This window comes from Galeopterus variegatus, unplaced genomic scaffold (genome assembly GCF_000696425.1).
Source record: "Galeopterus variegatus unplaced genomic scaffold, G_variegatus-3.0.2 Scaffold242, whole genome shotgun sequence".
Lineage (NCBI taxonomy): Eukaryota > Metazoa > Chordata > Mammalia > Dermoptera > Cynocephalidae > Galeopterus > Galeopterus variegatus.
Window position 1 is genome coordinate 768538 of NW_007726353.1, and position 26373 is coordinate 794910.

The 26373-nt window shown below is 38.6% G+C and overlaps 1 protein-coding gene across 2 annotated transcripts in view; it reads right to left on the bottom strand.

The window, feature by feature from the left end:
• Positions 1-26373, bottom strand: part of EFCAB14 (EF-hand calcium binding domain 14) — a 37797-nt gene that overhangs the window by 3252 nt on the left and 8172 nt on the right. Inside the window, exons 3-10 of one of the 2 annotated variants that reach the window (XM_008566458.1) lie at positions 25078-25223; positions 14844-14942; positions 11268-11378; positions 9034-9138; positions 7797-7988; positions 6166-6252; positions 3856-3967; positions 2767-2892 (exon numbers count right to left, since the gene is read on the bottom strand). In XM_008566458.1, coding sequence (XP_008564680.1) covers positions 2767-2892; positions 3856-3967; positions 6166-6252; positions 7797-7988; positions 9034-9138; positions 11268-11378; positions 14844-14942; positions 25078-25223 — 978 coding nt within the window. The remainder of the gene's footprint in view (positions 1-2766; positions 2893-3855; positions 3968-6165; positions 6253-7796; positions 7989-9033; positions 9139-11267; positions 11379-14843; positions 14943-25077; positions 25224-26373) is intronic. The other variant, XM_008566460.1, reaches the window with a different exon arrangement.

Sequence of the window (26373 nt, forward strand, 5' to 3'; positions counted from 1 at the left end):
AACAACTATACTTTTATGAAGTTGTTACAACAAGCAAATGGAAAGGACATTCTTGCGGGGGAGGGGAGAGAGGGAGGAGGGAGGGAGGTGTCGGTGACGGGCCATAATAATCATATACAGTGTATATTGACAAAATAAAAAAAAAAAAAAGTTAAGAGTTATATAACTCAGCAATTCCATTTCTAGGTATATACTCAAGAGAATAAACACATACGTCTACATAAGAACCTGTACACGATTGTTCATAGCAGCATCACTCCTAGTAGCCAAAAAGTGGAAACAACCCAAATGTACATCAATTGATGAATGGATGAACAAAATGTGGTATGTCTATACAATGGATTATTATTCAGCCATAAAAAAGAATGAAGTATTGCTACATACTACAACATGAATAGACCATGAAAAGATTAAGCTAAAGGAAAAAAGCATACTGAAAGAAAGAAGCACATACATGGCCACATATTGTGTGATTCTAGTTATATGAAACATCCCAATAGGCTCATCAATAGAGATAGTGATTGACTGGTGGTTGCCAGGAGCTGGGGGGAAGAGGAACTGGGGATTTTAATGGGTACAGAGATTCCTTTTGGGGTGATGAAAATGTTCTGTAATTAGACAATGGTGATGGTTGCATAACCTTGTGAATATACTACAAATCAATGAATTATACATTTTAAAAGGGTGAATGTTATAGTATGTGAATTATATCTCAATTGAAAAGAAAACAAAACTAGAGGATTATATGTATCTTCAAAGCATAGTCCCTCTCTCCATTTTTCCTAGATAAGAGGGAAATACTACCAGTTGATCTGTATCTTATTTTTTTTTTTTATGTCTAAGGTATTATTTCAGCCAACAGGATTGGAGGATTTCTATCAATAATTTCTTCTGGTATTTTCTCAAGTGCCCCATAATAAACACTTTAGGGGGACTGATTATTTACATAATATTTAAAAAGGACTTGATTGTGTCCCCACAATCAAATAGAACAGTTAGTCTCTAATACTGAAGAAGGTCAATGGGGCTTATGTTTCTTTAAAAATCTTCCTAAATTCCTTTCTTTTCTTCATTTATTCAACACCACACCTAGATCCACAGGCATCTTGCTGTGTGGCACTCAGGAAGAATGAAAATAGCCTGAAGGGAGAGAAAACAGTTGCAGAGCAAGGCCCAGTCCATCAAGAAGTTCTTGTATACAAGATTCTGGATACAGCCCTACTCTTGCTCCTATGATATGCCCAGCAATGCAGCTAATAAAATCTCAAAAGGTCTCTGAAAGCCAGAAAAGACGGTAGGACATTTGTTCCTAATGCCTGCCACCAAGTGGTTAGCTAGAAAATTTTTTTATTTTTTGTGGCACGAGTTTATATAACATGCTATGCACTCGGCAGCAACATTCCAATAAAAGTATGGTTGCTGCTTCACGTGATTTCAATAGAGTAGTCATTCAAAAGTGTCTAAGGCCTGTGTTGAGGATTGAAGTACAAATGTTAAGACTGCTATTCTTTAATCTGATACAACAGTCTTTTCTCCATTTATTCTCATCAATTTTTGATGTAATAATGAAGAGTGGGAGGCAACTTGTAATGTCATTAAACACAACTTAACACTCTCCCTCCTCCCAAGAAAATGAAAAGAAAAAAAAAAAAAAAATCAGGGATAGAGGAAAAAAAATAACTTTCTAATGGTTTAGAAAAAATAACTTTCTAAAATGGCTTAGAAATAACTTTCTAATCGCATTTAAATGGTGATATAAATTTTTAAGTCTTCTATGCTTTAAGCATTAATTGCAGCATGTAGATAACTCATTAATGCATTTGACAAATACTCACGTGTACCAGGCACTGTATTAGAGGCTAGGAGTGAACAAGACACAATCCTTGTCCACAGGAAGTTAAACTTTGTGTCTCCCCAGGAAATTACAACAGAGTGCTATGTGTTAAACAAATACAAAATACAAGAGCGCACAGAAAGAGACTAATCCAGGCCTGGAAGGTAAGGAAATATTTCCTGGTGGAATGACATCTAAACTAAAGTGAAGAGCGGGAGAAAGATAGGTGGCCTAAAATGGGTGTTTTTCCATGCGGTTATTAGCAAATGCAAAATAAGGAGTTTCTAAATGTAACAATGAGGGATAGAAAATACACTGTTAAAGCAAGGCAAACACATTTTTCTGTGATTCATATCCTTCCTAATAATGTTTATTTTGCTGATTTTCAGCAACAGGGTCCCTCATTTTTGGAGGGTACTGACAAACAGGGTCAACTTTTACTGTATTTTGCTAATCTTGCAGTATGGATTTGCTTTTATGCTTTCTTCACTAGACTTTAATATCCTTGAGGTAATGAAGTGAGACTGTATTTTATATTGTATTCTTACTGCTTAGTACTGGGTCTAATAAGGCACTCAGTGAATGAATGAAGACCCTAAAAAACAATAATAAAGAGACAACATAGTATGGTGGTTAAGTGTGCAAGCTTTGGTGTTGCACAGCCTCGGTTTGAATTCTGCCTCACCAATTTTTTGCTGTGTGGATTTAGGCTGTTTCCCCATCAGTAGAATGGGTTCAATACATGAATATTTAACCTTCACAGGATAGTTATCAGGATTATATCACATAACTCATAATTCATATCAAGTATCAGGCCCATAGAAAGCGCTCAATAAATGTTAGATATAATTTTTTTTTTGTACAAATTAGAAAACCATTAGAAAGTTATTACTTTGAACATTTCTGCCATTACCCCAGGTATAAAAATTTACCTTCAATGTTAGAGATTCCCTGTAAGGAGATAGGCCTTAGTTGTGCAGCTTTCTCAATGTGGTCTCCAAGAGACTGTGAAAATTTTGGCAATGCTGATGGCTTTGCTGTGAAACTCTGTACTTGGTCTGTAACAAACACATGCATATATGATCAAATCTAACACCAAATTAAACTAGGATTTAAAAATCACCTCGTAGGGCAACTGAATATGTACTTAAGAGAAATAGCTGAGAATTAAGTAGCATAGTGACTGTGAAGTTCAAGCCTTGGATTCAGATATGCTTGTGGGCTGGAAGATCTTATAGTACAAGTTAGCATTACACAGTTAAGCTGCCATCTGAAAACAGCATAGTGGTTGATTATTAAAGATCTTCTGACATCCTGGGAGAAGTGCATATGCCTGGTCTGGGGTTATGTACCACCAGCCAAGCTGGTGCTAAAAGAGTGCTACCATGACATTACGTAGCACAATGTTAGGACAAGGCCTCTCACCCAGAGAGAATCCAAAAGAGGTTGTATCGCTTTTCCAAAACTGAAAAGTACTTGCAGGGGAGAGGGTCAAAGCCAACACAGACCAGTGCTTCGGTTACATCCTCACAGAGCCTAAATCAGTGGAGATTGATGCATCCACTAATATTGAGTAGGTATATCCCTACCTAAAGCCAAGGGCACTTCCAGTTCAATGATCCCATCATTATTTGTTAATGATTTTCAGAAGGACTAATATTTATTTTTAAGTAAATCTTATGAACTTGCAGAAATGAAAAGATTCCCACGAAAAACATTTAGGGCTGGTTTAACAGATGCTATGACAGTAACGTTTTTGCCTATAATTGGATGCAGACAGCATGGAGAAGTCTATTTCTGGCTAAACATTACCCATTCCTCCCTTAATAGACTAGAGTACAAATCATGTACAAAATGGACTTTTTCTAAATGAAAGCAAAGTGTATCAGCTTCATCTCAGTGCACTCAGGCATCACTCACTTGGTTCGATCAGTACTGCTGCAACAACTTCCCCACTCCTTGTGTGGGAGGCAAGCTGCCCAAGCCTGTGTGAAATATTCAGAAGCCAACCCTGCTCTCACCTTCACTGGCGGTCTCTGGAGGCCTGCTGCTCTCGGGTTTGTTTGCAAGAGCACTGATCAGCTGCAGTTTCTCTCTTAGCTTGGATACCTGAGAATTTGAATTATCTTCTTTCTGCCCAAAACAAAGATCACAGAAAGTTTAAGGTAGAGGTAAGACCTCATCTGAGTCTCCACTATATTCCCAGAGCATATTTAGCATGTAGTGCTTGACCCTCAATAGATTCCCTAAAAGGCAACGAAGGAATGAATCAACAAATACTAGAGAAATCTTTGGTACTCAGTGTTGATGAGTGTCTAGCTGGATTTGAGACTAGACCATTAAGGGAACATTATGCTACAGATGATCTGATTCACTGTGAACATTTGGCTGATGGGGGAACGTATGCATGTGTCAGCAGTAAAAAGGAGATGTACCCTTGCTCAGGTGTCTATGCAACACCCATTTCCTAAATGAGCAGAATATTGTTTTCTCATAGCTATTTCACACTAACTAAATAACTTTCCTGAATATTTTACATCACCCTGTGACTAGGCCACTTTAGGCAGTTTTGTGCTCTGACCGCCTTAGAAAAAAAGGAACTGAACAGAAACAAACTACAAGTATTCCCCCGATCTTGTCTGTTCCCACGGTGATAATTCGGCTAGTGGCAAGAACTGTTACAAACATGAATAAGGAGCTATAATATTTCTAATTCAAAGCCTTATTTGCTTATATTTTTAAAAAAGTTTTCTCCCCATACCCTGCCTCATTCCCAGGAGGATCTTGGGTGGTATACAAATTTTACATTACATTTAATTATAAAAAAAGAGAAGTCTGGTTTCTATGAAACTAGTTCTAACTGTTTGAGGTGAAAGGTCTTGATCCTACGTTTAATTAGGACATCAATGCATCACAAATTTCTTTTATTCAGTATGTGTTTACCCATCTCTCTCCTACCTTTATTTCTACCCTAATAGCTACTATATAGTAGATCACTCTTGGTTTATTTAGGGAGTTAAAATATGGGTCTATGTATTGAAAACCAGGTACTAAGCATTTGAGGAATTAATGGAAAGGAGAGATTATATCTGGTTAGGATACTCAGATGAGGTAGGACAAAGAGACTTATTCATTGGGAAGACAGTGAAAAATACAAAAGGTCTGAAAGTAAAGCCAAGACATTTAGGCAAAAATTTATACCAGGCCTGTATTCTGATATTTATTGTTAAAATGTGAACTGTAGCTGAAGTCACTACTACTTTCTAGTAGTAACCACTTGTTATTCTTTTGTGCTCAACATTTATCTCTGGCTCTTAAATTTTTCTTGTCATTCTCTAGGTGTGGTTTAAAAATTTTTTTTTGCAAAAGCAGTTAGAAAACTCAACAAAAGCCTAGCTTATAAGGCATTAAAACCTTAATATATGTGACTACCTAGACAACACAAAACTGTTAAGAATGAAAAAATAAAGATGGAAAGCATTACATCAAAAGCTGCTTGTACCATGGCTCCAGTCCTCTGAACCATTTCAGCCCTCCAGTCCATTTCCTCTGAACCTCATATCCTCTGAACTTCTCAAACATAACGTGCATCTGAGATTATATTTTAGTCACTCAGTGACAATCTTCCTGGCTCTTCCTTTATCTTATCCCACAGCTTACAATATTAACAACACTAATTAGAGAATATTGTAATCAAACTTTCGTGGGATATCAAAGCATATCACAGATTGCTTGTCTTATCTTGACAATATGTATGGGAAGAACAAAAAAGGGGAAGATAAGGTGAAGAAAACTGGCTGAGGCTTAAACGGACTCTGAATGTATTGAGATTACAATCTAAAAATAGGAAATAATTTTTAGGTTAGGTACCACTTTTAAATCATCTATGCTTCTGTCCTCCATCATTAATACAAATAACATACTGTCTTAGCTTAAAAGTCATTTCCTTAGGGAAGCCTTCATGATGTCCGTTAACAACCTCATCATACCCTATACTTTTCCTTTGTAGAACTTATCATAGTTGCAATTATCTGTTCAATTATATGGCTGATATTCTGATGGCTCTGAGCTCCACCAGAATAGGGGTCACGGGTCTGTTCTCCTATTCTCCTCACTGTGGTCATCTCAACTCCTGGCAAAATGCTTGGCACAGTGTAGGTACCTGATAAAGTATTCATTTATTCACTAACACACTAATTTACTAATTGCTTTGTCTTGAAGTTTCAGCACATGAGACCAAAGTGCTCCTTTTGAGAAGAAGCTGTAGGTCAAAAGCACAGAGATGATGATGCCAGTTATTTTTACTTCAGGGTAAAGCACCTATTATTTACCTTAATGCTTTGGGTTTTTACTGTATCTGTTCTGTTGGTCACTTGATCCAATGACTCTCTTTTCAGAGTGGCAGCTCTGTCACCCATCTTAAAAGGCAAAAGAACAAGAGAAGGTTAAAGGCAAACATTAAAATTTGAAAAACAGCTAGCACTTTTTAAACAAATTGGCCAAACTTATTTAAAAAGTCTCAGAATACTTTCAACAAAAATATCAGAGGAGTGGGAGAATGGGAAGAGAGAGGGAGAAAGGCCACAAAGAGACAAAGCTGAAACTGATGCTTCTAGTTGTTTTAGTCACAAACTTTAAAACTTTGAGGTAAAAAAGGTGATAGAACTTTTTACCCAGAACCATACTGGGTATGATGCTGTTGAAAGAAACAGTAGGACAGATAGATACTATTACCAATTTTCTCTGCTAGAGGAAAATAAAGTGGGGAAAGCAGAAACAGTAAGGGGAGTTTGGGAGTGGTGAGTTTTCAGAATAAGCCTTGAAAACCTTCAAGGAGTAATATTCATCAAATCATCCGAAATTCCTAGCCCCTACTTAGTTTAACTGAGTTTAAAAGGGGGGTTTAAAATAAGACTCCTTTAATCTTCACAGCTTTGTAGTAAGTTACACACCCCTGTAAAGCAGGAGGGGAAACAGGTCTTCCTACTCAACTCTTCAAAGCCAAGTCCAGGCACCTTGCCAAGGCTCCACTGTGGCAGAGCCAGCTCAAACACTGCTTTCCATGAGCCAGAGTTTGACTTCACTTTATTTGTGGGCTTGCTTCCAGCTTTGGTGGTTACTCGAATTTGTAGTAAAATTTCCTGTATTTGGTTTCCTTTTTTTTAAAAAAAATATATGTCTGTGTCTTTGCTGTATGAAATCTTTAAGGGTGAGGCCTACAGTTATTAAAAAATAATCCATATGGACCCCAGCACAACGTATATGTGAAAGGTGATGTTAAAAAAACACATTTTATTCATGATGACAAGAAAACCAGTACATAGCAAGGTCTGCCAGCATCAGTGACTTAGTAGGTCACTCAGTTTCCTTATGTGTAAAATGGGAGCCTGGATTCAATGCCCTCTTACGTTGAGGAGCTGATCTGATCTGGTCTGTTTTAAATGGCTTTCCTGACTTTACATGGAAAAGAATGCAGACAGAAGCAGAATAAATCTTAAATATGCAGACAAAAGAAGAATAAATCTGAAAGCCAAGTTCAGGCTTAAAGAAATGGTGAAACATTTTTGGTTACTATCACTGTCATTGCTCCCATCTTTAACTTAAAAAAGAAAAGATCGAGACGACCTCCCTTGGAAATACATGCCAGAGCTTCCCTACCAGATGGGTCACTGGTAACATAATAGGAGGCTTGTCATCTCTGCTGACAACTTGTGGTGAGGCCTTGGTAAGTGACTTGACCTCTCCACATCTCCCTTTACCAATCATGACTAACACTGCCTGTGCCATTCATATCACAGAGCTAGTGTGAGGATTAAAGGAGGCACGGATTAAGCAGAATACAAATGTGTAGCCTCTCAAATATCCCAGAAGACTGTCTTCAAAAGGCTGTGGAATGTCATCCATGTACAGACAGAACACAGTGCAACACAGAACATGCCTCAAAAGATGTGAAAAGGCTTACCATGCTGAAGGACAGGTTTGCTCTCTTTTCTACCTTGCTCATAGCAACCACTTCGCTTTCTATCAGGTTGACTCTCTGGGTAAGATTACTGACTGTCTCATTCATCCCCTCGAGTTTAAGATCATTCTGTCTCTGGTACCCCACTAGGGCACTGTTTACCTCCTCTAAAGAGTTGTGAAGATACAGGATATCCTAAAGTAGAAATAAATCAAGTTGTGGAATCCAACTAAAGACATACAGTAAACAAACAGGCCAGCGGCCCTGAACAACCATTATGTCAAGTTACTGAAGTAAATTCCTTTCCCTGGTTTTGACCATCAATTGTCTGTCTCTGTTTTATCCCTCCCACTCTAAATCGCTCCCAGTTTACTCTCTCTGGGAATTGTTTGACCTCAGTTAGACGGGAGGGGGAAAGAGAAAAGAGGACTATCTACGTGATTTACTCTCTGGTCCCAGACAGCTGAGTGCTTGGGAATTAATTTCCTAACGTTTACTTCACCTGCTGGTGGGAAAGCTTGCTGGGTTATTAACTGAAAGGCCCATTAACCTAATTTGTCAGAGCAAAACTACCTTAGGAACAATACCAATTACTGAATTGGCTCATGTAACAAAACCATAGCAAGTAGTGCATTATTTAGTACAAGATTCAATTATTTTTATTGACATCCTCTAGTACTGATTACTACTTAAAAAGGAATGATGACTATAGGTTTTAATGGGCATTAAACTCAGGACAGGAATTCTTCTTAGTGAAGATTTTCTTTATTCTCTTTAATGTGATTCTGAACTCAATATCCTTTTCCCCCGTTGCCCCTTCGTCTTTAGATTTCAGAAAATCCTGATATTCAAGGATATGCTTCTAACATTCTTAGAAGTTACTGTGGCTCAAAATAGCCATCACTCTGGTTTCATCTACTATACATCTATCTTTAACTTGCCCAGATTGCTATTTTTCATAAAGAGTTTCAGGATAATCTAGTCATTCTATGTCTTTTAAGATGCGAAAGGAATTTACTCCACTGATTGACATGCAGGGAAAAAAGAGTGTCAAAGAAAAGACAGGACAGCATTTTGGATCCCCAAGATACCAACATACATCTCTCTCTGCTCAGCTCTCAAGAAGGCAAGTAAATGCACGAAGGACCTGCCGAGGCACCACAACACTAAGCCCAAAGTACTCAGGCTGCCTCCATAGCCCATCATGATCACAGGGAATTAGGCCAGGGACAAAAAGTACCTGTTTCAAATTCTCACTGTGGGTTTTATTGTCAAGTTCTAATGTAGCTGAAGGCGATGGAATCATCCGGTTGCTTCCAGTGGCCTCCTTCAAGATGTGCTGATTCTATTAACAGGAATGAAGGTTAGTGTAGGCAGCAAGTAATTACTAGATCTACTTAACCATGTGGGTAGTTCTGGAATATTCTAACCTCTCCCAAGGTGCATCTGCAGATTAATCAACAAGTATTTACCAAGAACCTACAGTATAAGGAGTTCTGTGCTAGGACCTGAGGGTACCATGTGCTTTGGGGATGCTTAGCCCGAAGCATGGGCTGGACCAGCAATACCCAGGTGATTTCAGGGAACTGAGATCCTTCTAGTCTGTTTCTCAGCCAATGGAACTCTCTAGAAACCATTTTTCCTCTCCCCCAGTACTTGTATTCCCAGAGTAACTACAGAATCACTATATCTTTCCAGGGACCAACTCACTGTAAACCTGGGATAGTGTCATCATTTTTACTGGACTAAAGAGATTTGGACATTAAAAGAGCAGCCACTCACGTAACCACTGGCTTTGGGCATTGAGTACAACCTCCAATCATGCACATTATTAGTTTTTCCCTTATAGCACAGGTCAAGATTTGTGTTTGAGGATTACCCTTCCTTTCCCATTCCCTTCCCACTTGTCCAGTCTCTCTTGGCAGAGACCGAAGTATAACATGTTTATACAGGGAAAAACTCTGCATGGCTTAATCCTTCAGAGCCCATAACTATGACTCATTTAGTATAAAGTATGCCAGCAGGAGGATTACTATTGGCAGCCATGAATGTTTAAAAGAGGCAGATTTAGTTATAATGGAATGCAATTGGTGAAAACAAATTATTTTCCTTGAAATCTGAAATCCCAGACATTTATCAACCCTGCTTTTATAAGAAACAGAAGACAACAATAAAGAGAAAAGGAGGGGGGAACCCAAAGTTCTAGAAAGCAGCAATTTTTCAGTTGGGAAAGCATATTTTAGAAAATAATCACTTCAGAACATGCTGAAGATATTAAGATAATAATAAAAGAATTGCTGAGTTAGAGTGGTCTTTATTATGATGGGTTGCACAGTTACTCAGTGGTAGTTGGAACTAGAATCCAAATGTCTGGACACCCAGATTAATGCTTTTTCCTCTGGGTTAGTCCCATTAAATAACAGTGAGGCATACTGGTTCTGAAGAAAATGAAAAACCTCGCTTTCTAGAGCTCTCTAACATAGCACAGGTCTCCTTGGTACGAACTGCCCAGTTTTAACTCAGAACTCTAAAGTTTGGAAACAGCTGGTGGGCAAATTTGGAAATTAGTAGAGAGACTAGGGAACCTTTGTGTGCCTTGAATAGTCCTGATCTCATGTACATATAACTCATCTCCTCAGCAAGACAGCAAGGGCTGTGCCATCCTTTTTAAACCTTCGTAAATCCTTTATTGGGCTGTTACCCACTAAGTGATTAGCTAAGGCCTCTGAATGACTGTGGACAGCTTACATCTGCAACAGCATTAAGAGACCCAGAAACACTTAACAATTCCTGGGTACTACAGGGGTTTGCTTCTGTCTCAGTTATCTACTGCTGCATAACAAATCATCCCAAACTTTGTGGCTTAAAACAGTGACAATTAATTATTTTTCAATTCTGTGGGTTGACTGGACTCAACTGGGGGATGGAGGATAGGGTGGTTTTTCTATTCCATGTGGTACAGGCTGAGGTCACACATATGGCTGCATTCAATTGGTAGCTGCCTGGAGCTGGAACATCCAAGAGGGCCTTTCATCCTCTACAGTGCCTCTTCCCTTGGCCTCCCAGCACTTGGGAATCTAAGAGCCCTGCCCCAATTCCTGATGCATAGAATAGTGAGAAATAACTTGCTGTTTTAAGCCACAAAGTTTTGGGATGGCTTGTTATGTAGCAGTAAATAACTGAGAAACGTCTCCACTTCTCTTTCCTTCCTATCCATTCCATTCTCAGGAACTGTGTCTTATTAGTGTATCTCCTCAGCACCATGTTTACAAAAGACTCAGCTTTCAATTCTATTTATCTTAACTGCTTAATTTAATGATTGTAGAACAATGAATACATACTGTGTATTAGATCTTTTAAACAGGCACACAGTAGAGCCTGTTCAGATCAGTGGAAAGTTTTATCACAACTCTCATACAAAAAAGGGTGAGCAGGAACATGCTGGTTTTCTGTAGTGTTTGCAGATCTCCTTACCATATCGTTCTGCAGTAATTCCATGGTTTTCTTATGTTCATCCACAGTTTTCTGTATTGCCTCCACAGCAAGATGGACGCTGTTTAAAGTATTGCCAATGGAAGCTACACTCTGAACGGAAAAATGTAGGAAGGGCAGTGTTTTTTTTCCCTCTTAATAGCTTTATTAAGATATATCTGACATGCAATAAACTGCACATATTCAAAACGCATAATTTGATTTTGAAATATATACACCTGTGAAACCATTACCTCTATAAACATAATGAACATCACCCCCCAAAATTTCCTCATGCTCCTTTGTAATTCCTCCCTCCCTGTCTCTAAGCAATCACTGATCCACTGTCACTATACATCAGTTTGTATTTTCTAGAGTTTTATATAAATAGGACCAGTGAGCGAGTATGTACTCTTTTTAGTATGGCTTCTTTCACTCAGCGTAATTGAGATGCATCCATGTTGTACCTAGTCAGCACATTGCTGTAAACATTTCTGTACAAGTCCCTTCATCACATGCTTCCTCATCATCACAATACCTGGGAAGTGAATGGCTGATCTATGCTTAACCTTAAAAAAATGGTCAAACTGTGTTCTAAAATGGTTATACCATTTTACATTCCCATCTACAGTGTATGAGCATTCCTGTTACTCCATATCCTCACCAATACTGGTACTGTCTTTTCAATTTTAGCCATTCTAATGGAAGTATACTGGTATATTGTGATTTTAATTTACATTAAACACTGATCTAATGGAGATAAGTATTTTTAATTATTTTAAATCTCTTCAAGCTATGAATTCCATGTAGCTTATATTGAGACAATTAACAGGAATATACATACTATATATAATTGCTTAATATATATACACAAGCATATGTATGTATGTATATATGTGTGGGTGTTTGTGTGTGTATGTATATGTATGTATGCATGCATATCTAAGCAATTTTCTCAATTTAAAGAACTTTTCCTAGAGGAAAATCAAATCTTTCCTAAAGAAATTAGTTTATAAATCTGGGACCCCACAGAGAAGGTTCTCCCACAAACTGCCTCTGTCAAGCCCTGCTGCAGGCAGGCAGATGGTCAGAGCTAACATTACCACTGTGTCAGGAACAAATGATGACTTGAGCAAAATGGGTGGGAACCATTTCTGGCTCTAGGAAACCCAGCATTGTAGAGGTGAAGGAAAAATTCCATTTGACAACGTTTGTTCTTCCTTTACTGTAGAATCCTGTCAGTAACCACTGAGTAGTTAGATGTGGGTAGTAGCTTACTTTGCTTTCATAAAGCCTAAGGAGCCCAAGTGGACTAAGGACTTGGATACAGGATTCAGAAGCCATCTTTTAAGAAAGTCTTGTCTTCTATGGGAACATCCAAAAGAGTGTTACTATTTGGTGGGTTAGGCATTTTATTAAGACATGGTGACAATTTCAGAGTATCACATTAGTATTTTTTTTCTTTTTTCTTTTTTGTGACCGGTAAGGGGAACGCAACCCTTGGCTTGGTGTTGCCCGCACTGCGCTCAGCCAGTGAGTGCACCGGCCATCCCTATATAGGATCCGAACCCGTGGTGGGAGCGCTGCTGTGCTCCCAGTGCCACACTCTCCCGAGTGAGCCACGGGGTCGGCCCCACATTAGTATTTTTTTTTTTTTTTCCTTTTTGTCTTTTTCCGTGTCCGGCAATGGATTGCAACCCTCAGTGTCGCTCTCGTACCGGACTGGGACCGGCAACAGGATCGCAACCCTCGGTGTTGCCCCCGCACCTCACTCAGCCAGCGAGCGGGAACCGGTCTGTATGTGGGATCCAAACCCTCGGCGGGAGCGCCACCACGCTTCCAAGCGGCGCACTGTAGCAGTGCGCCACCGGGCCGGCCCACCACATTAGTATTTTTAATGAAGGTCATTTTTTTATTATATTTATATCCAAGAATCCAAGAAAACAAGAAACAACATCTTCAACATTTAAAAAAAATTACATGAGATACAAGGAAGTGATATATACTTGGGATGACCTACCATTTCAAAACTAAGACATGTGTAAGAAAAGCAGTACCTGGCATTAGAAATGTACAGATTTGCAAAGAGACAACACACTGAGTAGGCATGTCTAGGCTGGGATGTTATGTATGTAAGCTCTGTTGTTACCAAAGCTACAGGCATTCAAAGACAACTACTGTTAAAGAATCCTCGCTGGCTGGATGATGAGCCCATCAGGATACAAGAAGATAGTAAGCTCTTGTTTAAGGATTTTTTTTTTTTTAAAGGAAACAGCTGACAGCCACGTGAACTCTGAAGTGAAACTCTGAAACTTGTTATTCCCACCAACTGCAAAGTGCCTGCTACATATTAGAGGAAGCTCTACAAATGTTTATTGAATTAACGAATGTAAGAATAAACCAATTTCCTTTTCTAATTCAAGACTGCCAGAGTTGCTTCTGTACTAAAGACAACAGAGGCCTACTATAGAGGCCTTTTTCCCATTGGCCTTTGGGAACAACGGCAAGAATCTGACCTGAACAAGGCTGTCTCCACCTTTTTTTTTTTTTTTTAAGTTTTAAGTAGATGACTATACTGAATAAGTAGCAAACTATGGAGATTGAGCACACGCAGATGGTGTGGATATAAAATAGCAAGTTTTGTTTTTGCTTGTGGCTTAGGAATTTCTCATTCATTTGTGGAAATGACTTATATGTTTATAGAGTCTGGCATTTTATCAAATTAAACTTATCACACACTAACTTCTAAAAGTCAAAATTCATAGATTTGATACTCACTGTTTGGGGTTCCCTTACTCCTGAATCACTTCTTCCATTTCCTATGGGGGATGATGTTCCTGATATTCTAATTAGGACCAAAACTTGTTATTTTATATCCACACCATCTGTTTGTGCCAACACATGCCAACAATTAATTGTTTCCTGACTTTTTAATTTTTGCATTTCCCCAGGTCTTTTTAAAAAAACTCTTTCTTAACCATGGAAAATAACAGAGATTTAGAGCAACTCTCAGGTATAATTGGCCAGTATTCATGAAAACATGAATGATGAATTGAGAGCTTATTTGGAGGTTCTAGCAGGGGAGCACAGCTACTTGTGTATACCTCTGACTGAAGAATGGTCCTCTCCTCTATCGGGGAAGGTCATTCTCTTTGACCGAGCAGGCAGCTTCGGGAGGGATGCACATGGAACAGTGAGGGAGGAAGGGGACACCCGCCTAGCCAGCCAGATCAGCTGAATCAACCCTAGCGATCAATGGGGTGACAGATATCACAGCCAGATAGCCCTCACATCCATGAATGATGAACTGAGAAGGCAACTGATGAAAAGCAAACCCATATATGCTAACATAGGAGTCCCAGTAGAGGAAACTGTAGTTTAAAAGAAACTTGCTGCAAATTAAATGCCCAACTAACCAGACCAAAACAAAGTTGTTCTGAACTCTTTAGAACACAATGATACATTTTATTACTGCTCGCTTAAAGCATCTGATTTCAGAAGCCAGGCTTTCACAGAAAACTTGTAAGAAGCTAGAATTACAGCAGTAGGTTAATCTCATTATCCATACATAGCACCTACCTTCTGAAGTCCCTCTACAGTGGCAGGCAGGCTAATTAAGTCTGCAGCTGACTTAACATTGGCTTTGAGGTGGTTTACTGCAGAAGTCAACAGAGAAATCTGAAAGGAAAAGAGTAACAAACAATGAAAATGGAATTTGTAGAGTCCACTCACAAACTCTACAGTTGATGCTGTCAAGGTACCCTTGGATTTTACGCATTTCTGTGACCCTGTCAGCTCACAGGAGTAGAGGATCTATAGTACTTTGGATAGACTTGAGATCTGAGAGGCAGCAATAAGTCCCCTTCCATCCCTGCCCAATTTAAACACTAGTGCCAAAGAGCAAAAGGCAAGTATTATTTTTTACACTAGTCCTGGCAGCTACAAGATCTAAAAATCTTAAATTACCCAAAAGTTGCTGTGATTACCAGACAATCCTTCAACCATTGGACAGCAAGAAAGCGGATGATCAAGGAACACTTCAATATTTCATTTTGGTGAAATACAACACTTCAGTTATTTACTGAACTTTTGTTCCTGCCCAAATGAGAACATATAAAAGCCCATCATCACAAAATACAGTCTATAAGAACTGTACCCCAACAACTTGAACAGCACTTTCAACTACTTGGGGATTTGGTTTTGGTTTAATAATGTGATTAATATTTTAAACTCAATAGCTCAACCAAAGCACCACTTTGTACCCTAAATGGCTCAATAAATACCCACTGACTCACTGACTGATGCAATGAATGTATTAAAATAGGACTTTAATAAAAATAAAATGTGGCTTCACTTCTGCTATTTAGGGCAGAATTCTAGATAGCTGGATTTCTCTCTTGAATGGGGACAGGAGGAACCTGTACAATACTCAGTTTCAGGCTGCAGAGATATATTCTAATAAGCTTTGCACCGTGCCTCAAAACACTCTTGAATGAGTCTTAGTTCCAAACCGCTTTCCCATTCCAAATTCTATGATGAGAACACAGATCTACTGATAGCAATTATATTCAGTGTGGCCCCATAGACTAACCACCAAAGTTTCTCGGCACCTGTTGCTGGGCAAGCACTGAACTAGGCACCAGCGGGATATAAGATGAAGCAGAACCTGATTCCCTATTCATTCCTTCAACAAATATTTAGCCTCTTCTCTGTGCCAGGCACAGCTGCAGGCACTACGGAGACAGTGGCAAACAAGACCATGAGGTTCTGTTCTAATGGGGCTTGCATCTTAGTAGAAGGTGACAGAAAAACGAAGAAGAAAAGAATCAGATAGTAATAAGTATCATGCAAAGAATCTAAACAGAGCTCCTGAGTGAGGAGCAGCTTGGTCTCAACAAGGGAGTCCAGTGAGGAGCCTGGGAACTCAGGTTCTATTCTCCTTTCCTTTTAGGAGGAATAAATTCAGAGGCTTAAGACCAACAAATATTTTTTAAGTCCTATCAAACACCAGTGATGAACAAGACAAATGTCAAAAAATCTTGTAGTGTTTACATTTTAGTGCAAGAAGACAATTTCAAATAAGAAAAGTATCAGATAGTGGGAAGCATTAGAAGAAAATCAAAACAAGGCAACTTGATAAGAGTAACTGGGTAGGTATTTTAGATTGGATGGTCAGAGAAGGCCTCTATAAGGACATGAAATTTAAACTGAAATCTAAATAATAAGAAGGAATTAATCATACAAAGATTGGATGAAGTACATGTCAGGGCAGAGGGAATTCTAGAGCAAAGTCCCCAGTACAAGAAAGAGCTTGGCATATTTAAAGGACAGAAAGAAGGTCAGGTGGCAGGACCACATAATATGTGTGTGTTTGGGGGGTTAAGAGGGCAGGAAGGGGGTAGGGAGGGAAAGAGAGAGAGAGAGACAGAGAAACAGAGAGGAAGTGAGGCCAAAGATGCAGGAAAGGGCCAGACACGCCTTGAGATACCTTGTAGGAAGATTCCTATGGCTGTTCTGTGGAAATGGGGAGACCAGTAAGAAGCCCATCTGGGTAGTCTATGCAAGAGATAACAGTGGTTTAGACTTGAGCAGTAGCAGAGGTAGTAGCAAAAGTAGAGATGACATGATTTGCTGGGACTGGATGTGAGGGGTGAGGAAGAGAGAGGCACTGAAGAAACTTTTAGATCTCTCACTTCAAGGAATTTTCAATATAGCTTAGAGAGAGAGTGAGGGCACATTAAAGAAATAATTAAGCCTTAAATGTGATACTGAATGAAGTTCTGAGAAAAGGATATTAATGCAAGCTGAAAGGCACAGACTTCACTGAAGTTGAACTCAAATTAGATTCTAGTAGAGAAGTTAGAATTTTTAAGAAAAAATAAAGCAAGCATTTTTTCTAGGTTAGAAGGGTGAAAGTGGCATTGGGGAGTCAAAAGGGAAGAAAAGTATGAATAGGCTCAGGAGCACTTTATAGCACTTCTCAAATAAAAACAATGATTTATTTATCTGTGTGATTATTTGATTAAGGTTTCTCTCCTCCACAAGACTGTAAGCTCCATGTTATCAAGGACTATGTCTGTTTTACTTTCCACAATATACCTGGCACAAAGACAGGCATTCAATAAGGATTTACTGAATGAACGCCTGGCTGAGAATGAACACTGTGTGTCTGGGATGGATATTGGCTAGTCCAAGTAGAGTAAAGGGCAGAGGCCAGGAGGTAGGAGATAAAGCTAGATAATTAGTGAACTTATTTTTTTCATCAGTAAAATGGGTATAACAACAGCTGTTCAATAACCATCTCATAGGGACTTGTGATGGTTTAAAAATATGTCTACAAATTCTTTGATAGTCCTCCCTTTAAGAGGTAGAAACTGATTCCCTTCCCCTTGAGTGTGGCCTGGATTTAAGTGACTTGCTTCTAGTGAATAGAATAAAGTGGAAGTTACAATGGGCAACTTCAGGAACTAGGTCATAAAAGGCACAATGCCTTCCTATTTGCTCTCTCTTGGCTCATTCACTCTATGGAAGTTAGCTGCTATACTGCAAGGACACTACAGCAGCCCTACGTTGAAGAAGCCGATGTATGGAAGAACTGAAACCTCTAGCCAAAAGCCATGTGAGTGAGGATCCTCCAGCCCCAGTCAAGCCTTCAGATCATGAAACCCTGGCCAACACCTTAGCGATCCTAGCAAGTACCACTCTAAGATGCTCCCAAATTCCTCACCCACAGGAACTGTGAGATAACAAATGTTTGTTGTTTTAAACCACAGGTTTTGGGATAATATGCAACCCAACAACAGATTACTAATGAAAATTACATGAGATCTCTAATTAAGGCTCGTAGCACAGTACCTGATACAATAAAAAATATTAAATAAGTGACATTTTCTTAGTAGTGAAATTAAATAAGCACTTAAACGTGCAGTTCTCCATAAGTACCCCCAAATATTCAGACAAACATCAACATTCTAACTCTATCCATTTATAAACAAAAATGGATGAGAAACCCTAGCCTAGGAAGATATGCTCAGCAAACTATAAACCTCTCAAGAATAGCAATTACATCAAGGAGGTTTTCACCCATGCCTTTAAAAAGATATGAATAATATGTTTGAAAAGAACAAAGGAAACAGGCATTCTCATGTACTGTTCATACAAGTATAAATTGGAGAAGCCTTGTTAGAAGGTTATCCCGGACTATCCATCAAAATTTGATGCGTTTATATCCTTAATTCAGCAGCTTCGTTTCTAGAAATCTATCTAAAAGATTATCTGCTTATGTACACAAAAATGTATGCACAAGTATATCCACTTCTTCCTTATTTGGAATAATAAAACACTAGAAACAATCTAAATGTCTATCAGTAAGGATATAGATATATTACAGAGAACAAAGCAAGCTATAGAACACATATGGAATGACCCTGTTTATTTACATACACACATGCTAACATATAAACTAATTCACATTAAAAGCTATTATGATTTTGTAAATAAATAGAAAGAAGACTGGAAGAATGTAGCCCATATTATTGACAGTGGACACCTATGGGACAGGGGAACAAATGCATGTGTGTGCGTGTGTGCGAAAAAGAGAGAGAGAGAGAAAGAGGGAGGGAGGGAGGGAAGGAGATGGGGGCACAAAGATGGGGACTGAAGAATAATTTTCAAAGGAATTCTATATGAGGGTCCTTCAAAAAGTTCATGGAAAGAATCATATTACCTTTCAATTCCATTTTTCCAGGAACTTTCTGAAGTTCCCTTGTATGTATTTTGTTGTTTAAATCTTACATAAGAATACATTCACTCTTCTGAAATTTTTAAAGACACAGAGGTAATATATACATAAGAAAAAGACATCACATAACTTTGGGTTTTGATGGGTTTCCCTGGCTGGCCTTTTCTTCCATAACCTCCAATGGGCCTTCCAAGAACACCTTAACATGTCCAATCATAAAGTGCTAGAAAGGGGTCCCTCCCTCAGGTATGTTTTACTCAGTGCCCAAAGTATGTACACAGTTGGCTCAAGATCAGTTGGATGGCCAAGAACACAGTTATTCCAAATGCCCTATCAATTACATGGTTACTTTTTAGACATATGAGGGAACAAACTCTTTCCACTGACAACTGGCCAGATCCTAAAGGGACAACAAGCTATGCTCTGGTTGATCTGGGTAGAAACTATTCTCCCAAGTACTGAAATCCTGAGCCTATATTAATAATCAACTATCTCAGGAATGGTAAAGGCCTCACAAAAGGCCAGTGTGGATAGTTGGAGCTGCCATTTCACTCAAAACTAGAGAAGCAGCTGAAAGCCAATGCAAGCAAGATTAGATGAGGTGCTGCTGTTCTACTTTTCCCTATGCTACAAAGACTCTAGGCCTAGGGTAGTAACAGTCTCAATGAAAGAGTATGCTCTGGAGAGCTGACCATTAACTCTTCAGTTACCAAATATTACTTAGGTCTTCTTACTCACTTCTAAGACCTGGATCACACACTAGCTATTAGGACTCAGCTATATTCACATAAATTACAAAGCTAGATTCCACCTTCCAGCATTTCTCTATTTAGTGGAATAACACCAAAATCTGTGGAAAACTACAGCAAAGCTGTGTATGTAACCAGAATGGAGAGACAAAGGAACTATCCCCTTACTGTCAGACTGCTCTGAACTCTAATAGATACATTCTAGAATGTCAGATTGGATTCTGTCAGACTGCTCTGAACTCTAATAGATACATTCTAGAATGTCAGATTGGATTCAAGCATTACAGAACTCATTGCTAAGAGTCACACTTTGCAATTCAAAGAGTCTAAAAAGTTGAATTAAGTAGAAACCATTAAGAAAAAAATCCATTCTAGCCAAAAGATGAGTCATGACTTTCATGCATATTACATGACTTTTCATTAGCAAAATTAAAAATAGCTACTGTAGACCATTTGTGTGATAGATCATTTTATACTATAAAGTTGGAAATGCTGCTTTTTTTACTTTTTGGTTGAAATTAAGTGTTCTTTAAATAGAAAGGGAAAAAGTTACTAAAACAGACAATCATCAATGAGGAATGACTATAACCTCTAGTAGGGATCCAACATTAGATCCTTTCAACTTTATCTACTTAGCAACTACTGAATCCCTTAGAGGGTGTAAAGATGGGAGGCAGAATGGGAAACTGGAAAGAAAACCGTCTCCCAGGACTTGACTATTTTAATGTTAGCACTGCTACAAAGCTAGCTGTGTGACCTTGGGCAAACTACTTAACTTCATTAAGCCTCAGTTTTCTTTTTGTAAAATGTAGATACCACCTCCTAGTTCATAGGGCGATAGAAGCAAAGAAAGGACATCACACATGTAGTACTTCTAACAGTAGCCCGCACAAAGAAAGCATGTAATGAATGGCAGTTATGGTCTTCATTGCCATCATCATCATCATCATTTCCATCATTATCTTCATCATGCTTAAGGCTCAGAGTACTGTGTACAACTTTCAGTGCAACTGGATGCATACACAAATAATCACCACAGAACATATTTGTAACTTAAGTGCTAAAAAAGAGATACAGAGAGTACTACAGGACAAGAGAACTCAAGGTCCTCGATATGGCTCTTGCTGACTTACCTTTATCTCTGGCCTTTTCCCACCAAACTATAGGTATAATGAATGACTAAAATTCCCTGAATACACCATATTTTCATTTATCTAGGCTTTTGCACACATACTTTGTTATTAGTGGTAGTTATGTTCTAGAAAAGTTGCAGTATTGGTGAATACTGAACCATTGCTCCTAGGGGAAATACAAGGTTGGGTTCCTGCAAGCCCTCTGGTCACAACATTTTCAACTTATCAATATAATACATAACCTTGTTGTATGTGTGTTTAAAGAAATCTTATTTAATGCATATTGTCGATTCATTAACATTGAACTTACAGCAAGCAGCACTATAACTCATGCCCAAAAGCAGCTTATCTAACACAAACAAGTATTTTCTCCATAAGGCACATCGCAGTCTCCTTGCACTTAGAAACACTAGACAGCACTTTAGCACTATATCTGGGGGAAATTTTAAACAGTGAAGTTACCAAAAACCACAAAAATGTGAAAAATGTGGCACTAAATATACAGCAAAAAAGGCACTTGTTTATAGTATGAGAACTGAGACAAGAAGGCAACATGCTGTCTTGTTTGCCCTCAGCAGTAAACGTGCGTGCGTGTTGGGTGACTCAAATTTTTCCCAGCTGTGTATGTGTGGGTGAATGACAGCAAAGGTGTCACAGATATAGATTTTGGGGTTACAAATAAATTTTAGTGACTAGGCAAATTAGCAAATATGGAATTCACAAATTATGAGGATCAACTGTACTAATGTTTTACCTAGAATACCTTTCTCTCCTTCTGCAGAATTCACCTGGCTGACTCATATTTACACTTCAGGACTCAATTCAAGGTCTTTGGGAAACCTCTCCTGACCCTAGTCTGGGTTAGATACATACTTAAAAATGCCCTCACAGTACTCATTTGGACCCATTTCTTATTGCTTCTCAGGCTGTTTTACAATTGTTTACTTTTCCATCTCCTCCATTTGACTGTAAGATCCTTGAGAGAAGGAATCACATATTTTTTGGTTTTGAATCTACTATGGTTTGTATGTTTGTGTCTCCCTAAAATTTGTATGTTGAAATCTAATCTCCAATGTGGTGGTATTAAGAGGTGGAGCCTTTGAGAGGTGATTTGGGAGAGCTTTGTCTTCATGAATGGGATTTGTGCCCTTATAAAAGAGGTCCGAGGAAGCTTGTTTGTCCCTTTGCCATGTAGGGACACAACAAGAAGACACCATGTATGAAGAAGAGAGCAGGCCTCACCAGACATCAAGTCTGCCGGTGCCTTCATCTTGGACTTCCCAGCTTCCAGGACTGTTAGCAGTATATTTCTGTTGTTTATAAGCTACCTAGTCTAAGGTATTTTGCTATAGCAGCCAGAATGGACTAAGACAGAATTCCAGGCCTAGCTCCATAAGAGCAACTCAGTAAACATTTGTTGAATTAATGGTTTTCAAAGAACAGTGAGGAGACTCCCTACAACGGTGGAGAGGGAATGGGTGTAAAATCAGAGGTTTCATGAACAAAACAGAAAAGTAAATGAGATTTCAACTATTAAAGATTTTTCAGGGCCGGCCCGGTGGCGCACTGCTATAGTGCGCCGCTTGGGAAGCATGGCGGTGCTCCCGCCGAGGGTTCGGATCCCACATACGGACCGGTTCCCGCTCACTGGCTGGGCGAGGCGCGGGAGCAACGCCGAGGGCTGCGATCCCGTTGCCGGTCTCGGTCCGGTACGGGGCGACACTGAGGGTTGCGATCCGTTGCCGGACACGGAAAAAGTCAAAAAGACAAAAAAAAATAATAATAATAATGTCATGTATATCAAAAGCCGTTAAAATATGTGTTTTCATTTCTAGAAACTTCTAGAAACTTCTCCTAACATAGCAATTCAAAAGGTTATTTACCTAAAATTTGTTATACTGTACGAGTGTCAAAAGAGCATAAATGTTGAACAATAGCAGAAACACCCAGTTTTTATCATTCAACTCAATGAGATACCAAGGCCCCGGGTTCGGATCCCACATAGGGATGGCCGGTTCGCTCACTGGCTGAGCGTGGTGCTGACAACACCAAGTCAAGGGTTAAGATCCCCTTACCGGTCATCTTTTTAAAAAAAAAAAAGATTTTTCAGGGCTGGCCCATGGCTTACTCAGGAGAGTGTGGTGCTGATAACACCAAGGCTATGGGTTTGGATCCCTATAAAGGGATGGCCGGTTAGCTCATTTCGGAGAGTGTGGTGCTGACAACACCAAGTCAGGGGTTGAGATCCCCTTACTGGTCATCTTTATATAAGGATTTATTTATATATATATATATATAAAAAGATTTTTCAAGGCAAAATAAGAAAACCACTCAGAGATGCTGAGCTCCCTTTGGAAAAAGCATAAACCTCTGCTTTACCATCACCTGTCCTTTGGGCCTATGCCAGCAAAGAATTCCCCTGCATCAGTCAGTCCCAGCATCTTTGAAGGCATACTGAAGCTAAATTGGAGAGGGTTTCAGTTCACTCTCTCCCAGTTTCATATATGAAGCCCTAAGACTGAAGTAAGCTTTCTTGTATACTTGCCATCCCAGGTACTTCTTGCATTAAAAATAACAACCAGGCCAAGAATAAGAATGATTCTTTTGTATTCAGATTCCTGGTTAAAGAGGACTCGGAAACAAAAACATATACCAAAGATTTGAAAATCTATGTGTCTTCTCACACCAACTACCAATTTCCTCTTTGACTCTTTTCATAATGTCAGTATGTAAGAAGGAGATGGGAAATAGAGAGCTGACATTGCCTCTTTGTGCTGCATAACCTCATCTTTGACTCAGAATGGTAAATTCCACGACTGGCTACTTATATGGAATCCATGGTTTGCCCCAGGAAAGATGCTAATCATCTCAGTATTTCAGTGTGGTCTACTTTCACCTGATGTAACCTCTGGCCAAACAGTTTATTTGATGTGTGAATGTAAGCAAGGCCACAGTTTATATACTATTCTTTTTGCCAGAAAGGAGAGCATATTTGGTCTTCCATAATTACTGAGAATCCAAGCATAAATGACAACTAGTAAATACTAGGTGCTGCAACCCAGCAATTATTTCACAAGTAATTTTAAAATACGAAGTAGAACTGAATAGAAAATATCATAAGGCATCTTACATATTAAAGGTGAGATATTATTTTCAGAAACTTTTATTTCAGTTACATATAGGCATATATGTGTTTACTGGATAACAATGTAAACATTTCTTATTGTGGGTTCCAGGCAAAAGTTCTGAAGCCACTGCCCGGGCCATGGATCTTTGGTCGTAAGTGCTGAATTGCCCTACTCCTGAACTACTGCTAAGAAAGAACTACTTTCTTCTATCACTAGCTCATTCTCAACTTTGTGACTACATTCTGAAGAGACTACCCTCTTAGCCCTAATAAGAGTGACATATCTCTATTTTTAAGCATTTTGCATATGTACCATTCATTTGGTACTTGAGTTTTCTTTTCAATACAGATATCTTTCCTAACTAAACTAGAAAAACTGAGGACAGGGGCTATAGTTACCCAGTGACAACTACCGCACCCTTATAAATAGAAGATGCTTGATCAAAATCTTTAGAATAAGCCCTTTTTATTTGGCAGAGACCGTCTTTTGGAATCAATGCCTACTGAGCTCTGGCCAATTTAGGGACTGGAAAAGTTTATGCTCTAGGCTTGCCTGCCTGGCCAAGATATTTAACCAACTCCACCACCTGCTCTAAGCTATTCTAGAATGACTATCATTTGCTGTTGATGGTTTTCAGATTTGTTTTAGCATAGTATACAACACTACATCCCAAGGGTCCATTTGTATGTTTATAAGCTCTATTAAACAAAATAAGCTCTCATTATCTAACAAAAATAGGCTATTCATTTTTCGTGGGGGTTAGATAATACTTCTTTTTGATACCTACATTGCTCCATAGGTGAAGCTGACTTGAGAATTTCTAACTCCCTCTAAATTGCTCTGCTCTGTTCCTTTGCAGAAAGGGTTAACATTTTAAATATTTGGTAAATGCATAACTATTATCTATTTTACCTGACTTTAACATGTTGAAATCATGCTATGCAAAACTCCATTTCAAAAAATCAATCTGAAGTGAATTCCCTATACCTACAAATTCATACTAAACAACCAACCAACCAAATATTCATAGCTTACACAGAAATAAAATCATACTTTTGCTACCTGCTTATTCATTTCTGTGATGTTTATCCAGATTTTGTTCAAGCCCAGCTCTCCAGATTCAATCTTCTCAAGTTGTTTTTGTTTGCTGAGTAGTTCTTCATTAAGTCTTGGGATTTCTTGGAATGAGCTTTTCTGATTAGATTCCACTAAAAGCAAAAATAATAATAATCATAAATAGCCATAAAATTCCCTCATGGCCCCAAGATGAAAAAATAATTATACACAGTAGGAAAGAAAAAGGATTAATAAGAATTCCACATGATAATAAATAAATTAATATTTATCAACTACAAACTGTTCTTTTACTTATGTAAATGTATATCTTGAACACTAAAGAGCCATTTTAACTGGGGCTATTTTACTACTGGCAATACAACTTAAAAGTCAGGTGACTAAAAATTATAACAAAGAACATGAGCAGAAAGAGTTGAATTTGAATCTGAACTCCCTAACTTACTATGATCTTGAGCAAACACTCAAATTCTTTGACAAAATACACTTCACAGAATTGTTAGAATTAAGTGAAAGAATGGTTGTAAAGCACTTACTTAGCATAGTTGGCCAGGCATATAATAAGTGCTAAATAAATGAGCTGACCAGCTCAATTAAAGAGCTTTTTGATTAGTCAATGAAGATTTATCAGCCTTATTCCATTAATGCTCAATGTGACATTATAAGTTATATTTCTAGATGCTTAAATCTATTTTTGTACCTTAAATTGGTCAACTGTAAGATGGTGTCTTACCACCTTTCAAATACTATTATGAGGACTAAGACTTTTAATTTTTTTCATAAATAGCAAACACTGTTCTCTTAAATCTTAAGTCAATCTGAAAGTTCAACACAAAATAGAAGATAAAGAAACAGGCTAGTGATGGGTGATATTTAGCCTTTTCTTTGAGAAACACTGTCTCCTGAATGGTTTACAGATTTGCCAGCATGAAGGCAGAGGCCTGAAAGAGTGCTTTCTCTTCTTTCCTTAAAGAATATTTTTCCGGGCCGAGCCTGTGGTGCACTCGGGAGAGTGCGGCGCTGGGAGCTCAGTAGCACTCCCACCGCGGGTTTGGATCCTATATAGGGATGGCCGGAATGTAGTTGGGAGGTAAGCAAAGGCCAGATTTATTCAGGTAATAAATATTTACAGACTGCCCAGCATGTGCCAAGTATATTCTAAGTGCTGACCATACGGAAATGATCAAAACAAAGTCTTGGAGCTTACATATTAGTAAATTGTTTTATATCAGTCCTTTATAGCCAGGTTTTGGTTTTAAAGAAAACATATAACTAGTAACGTAG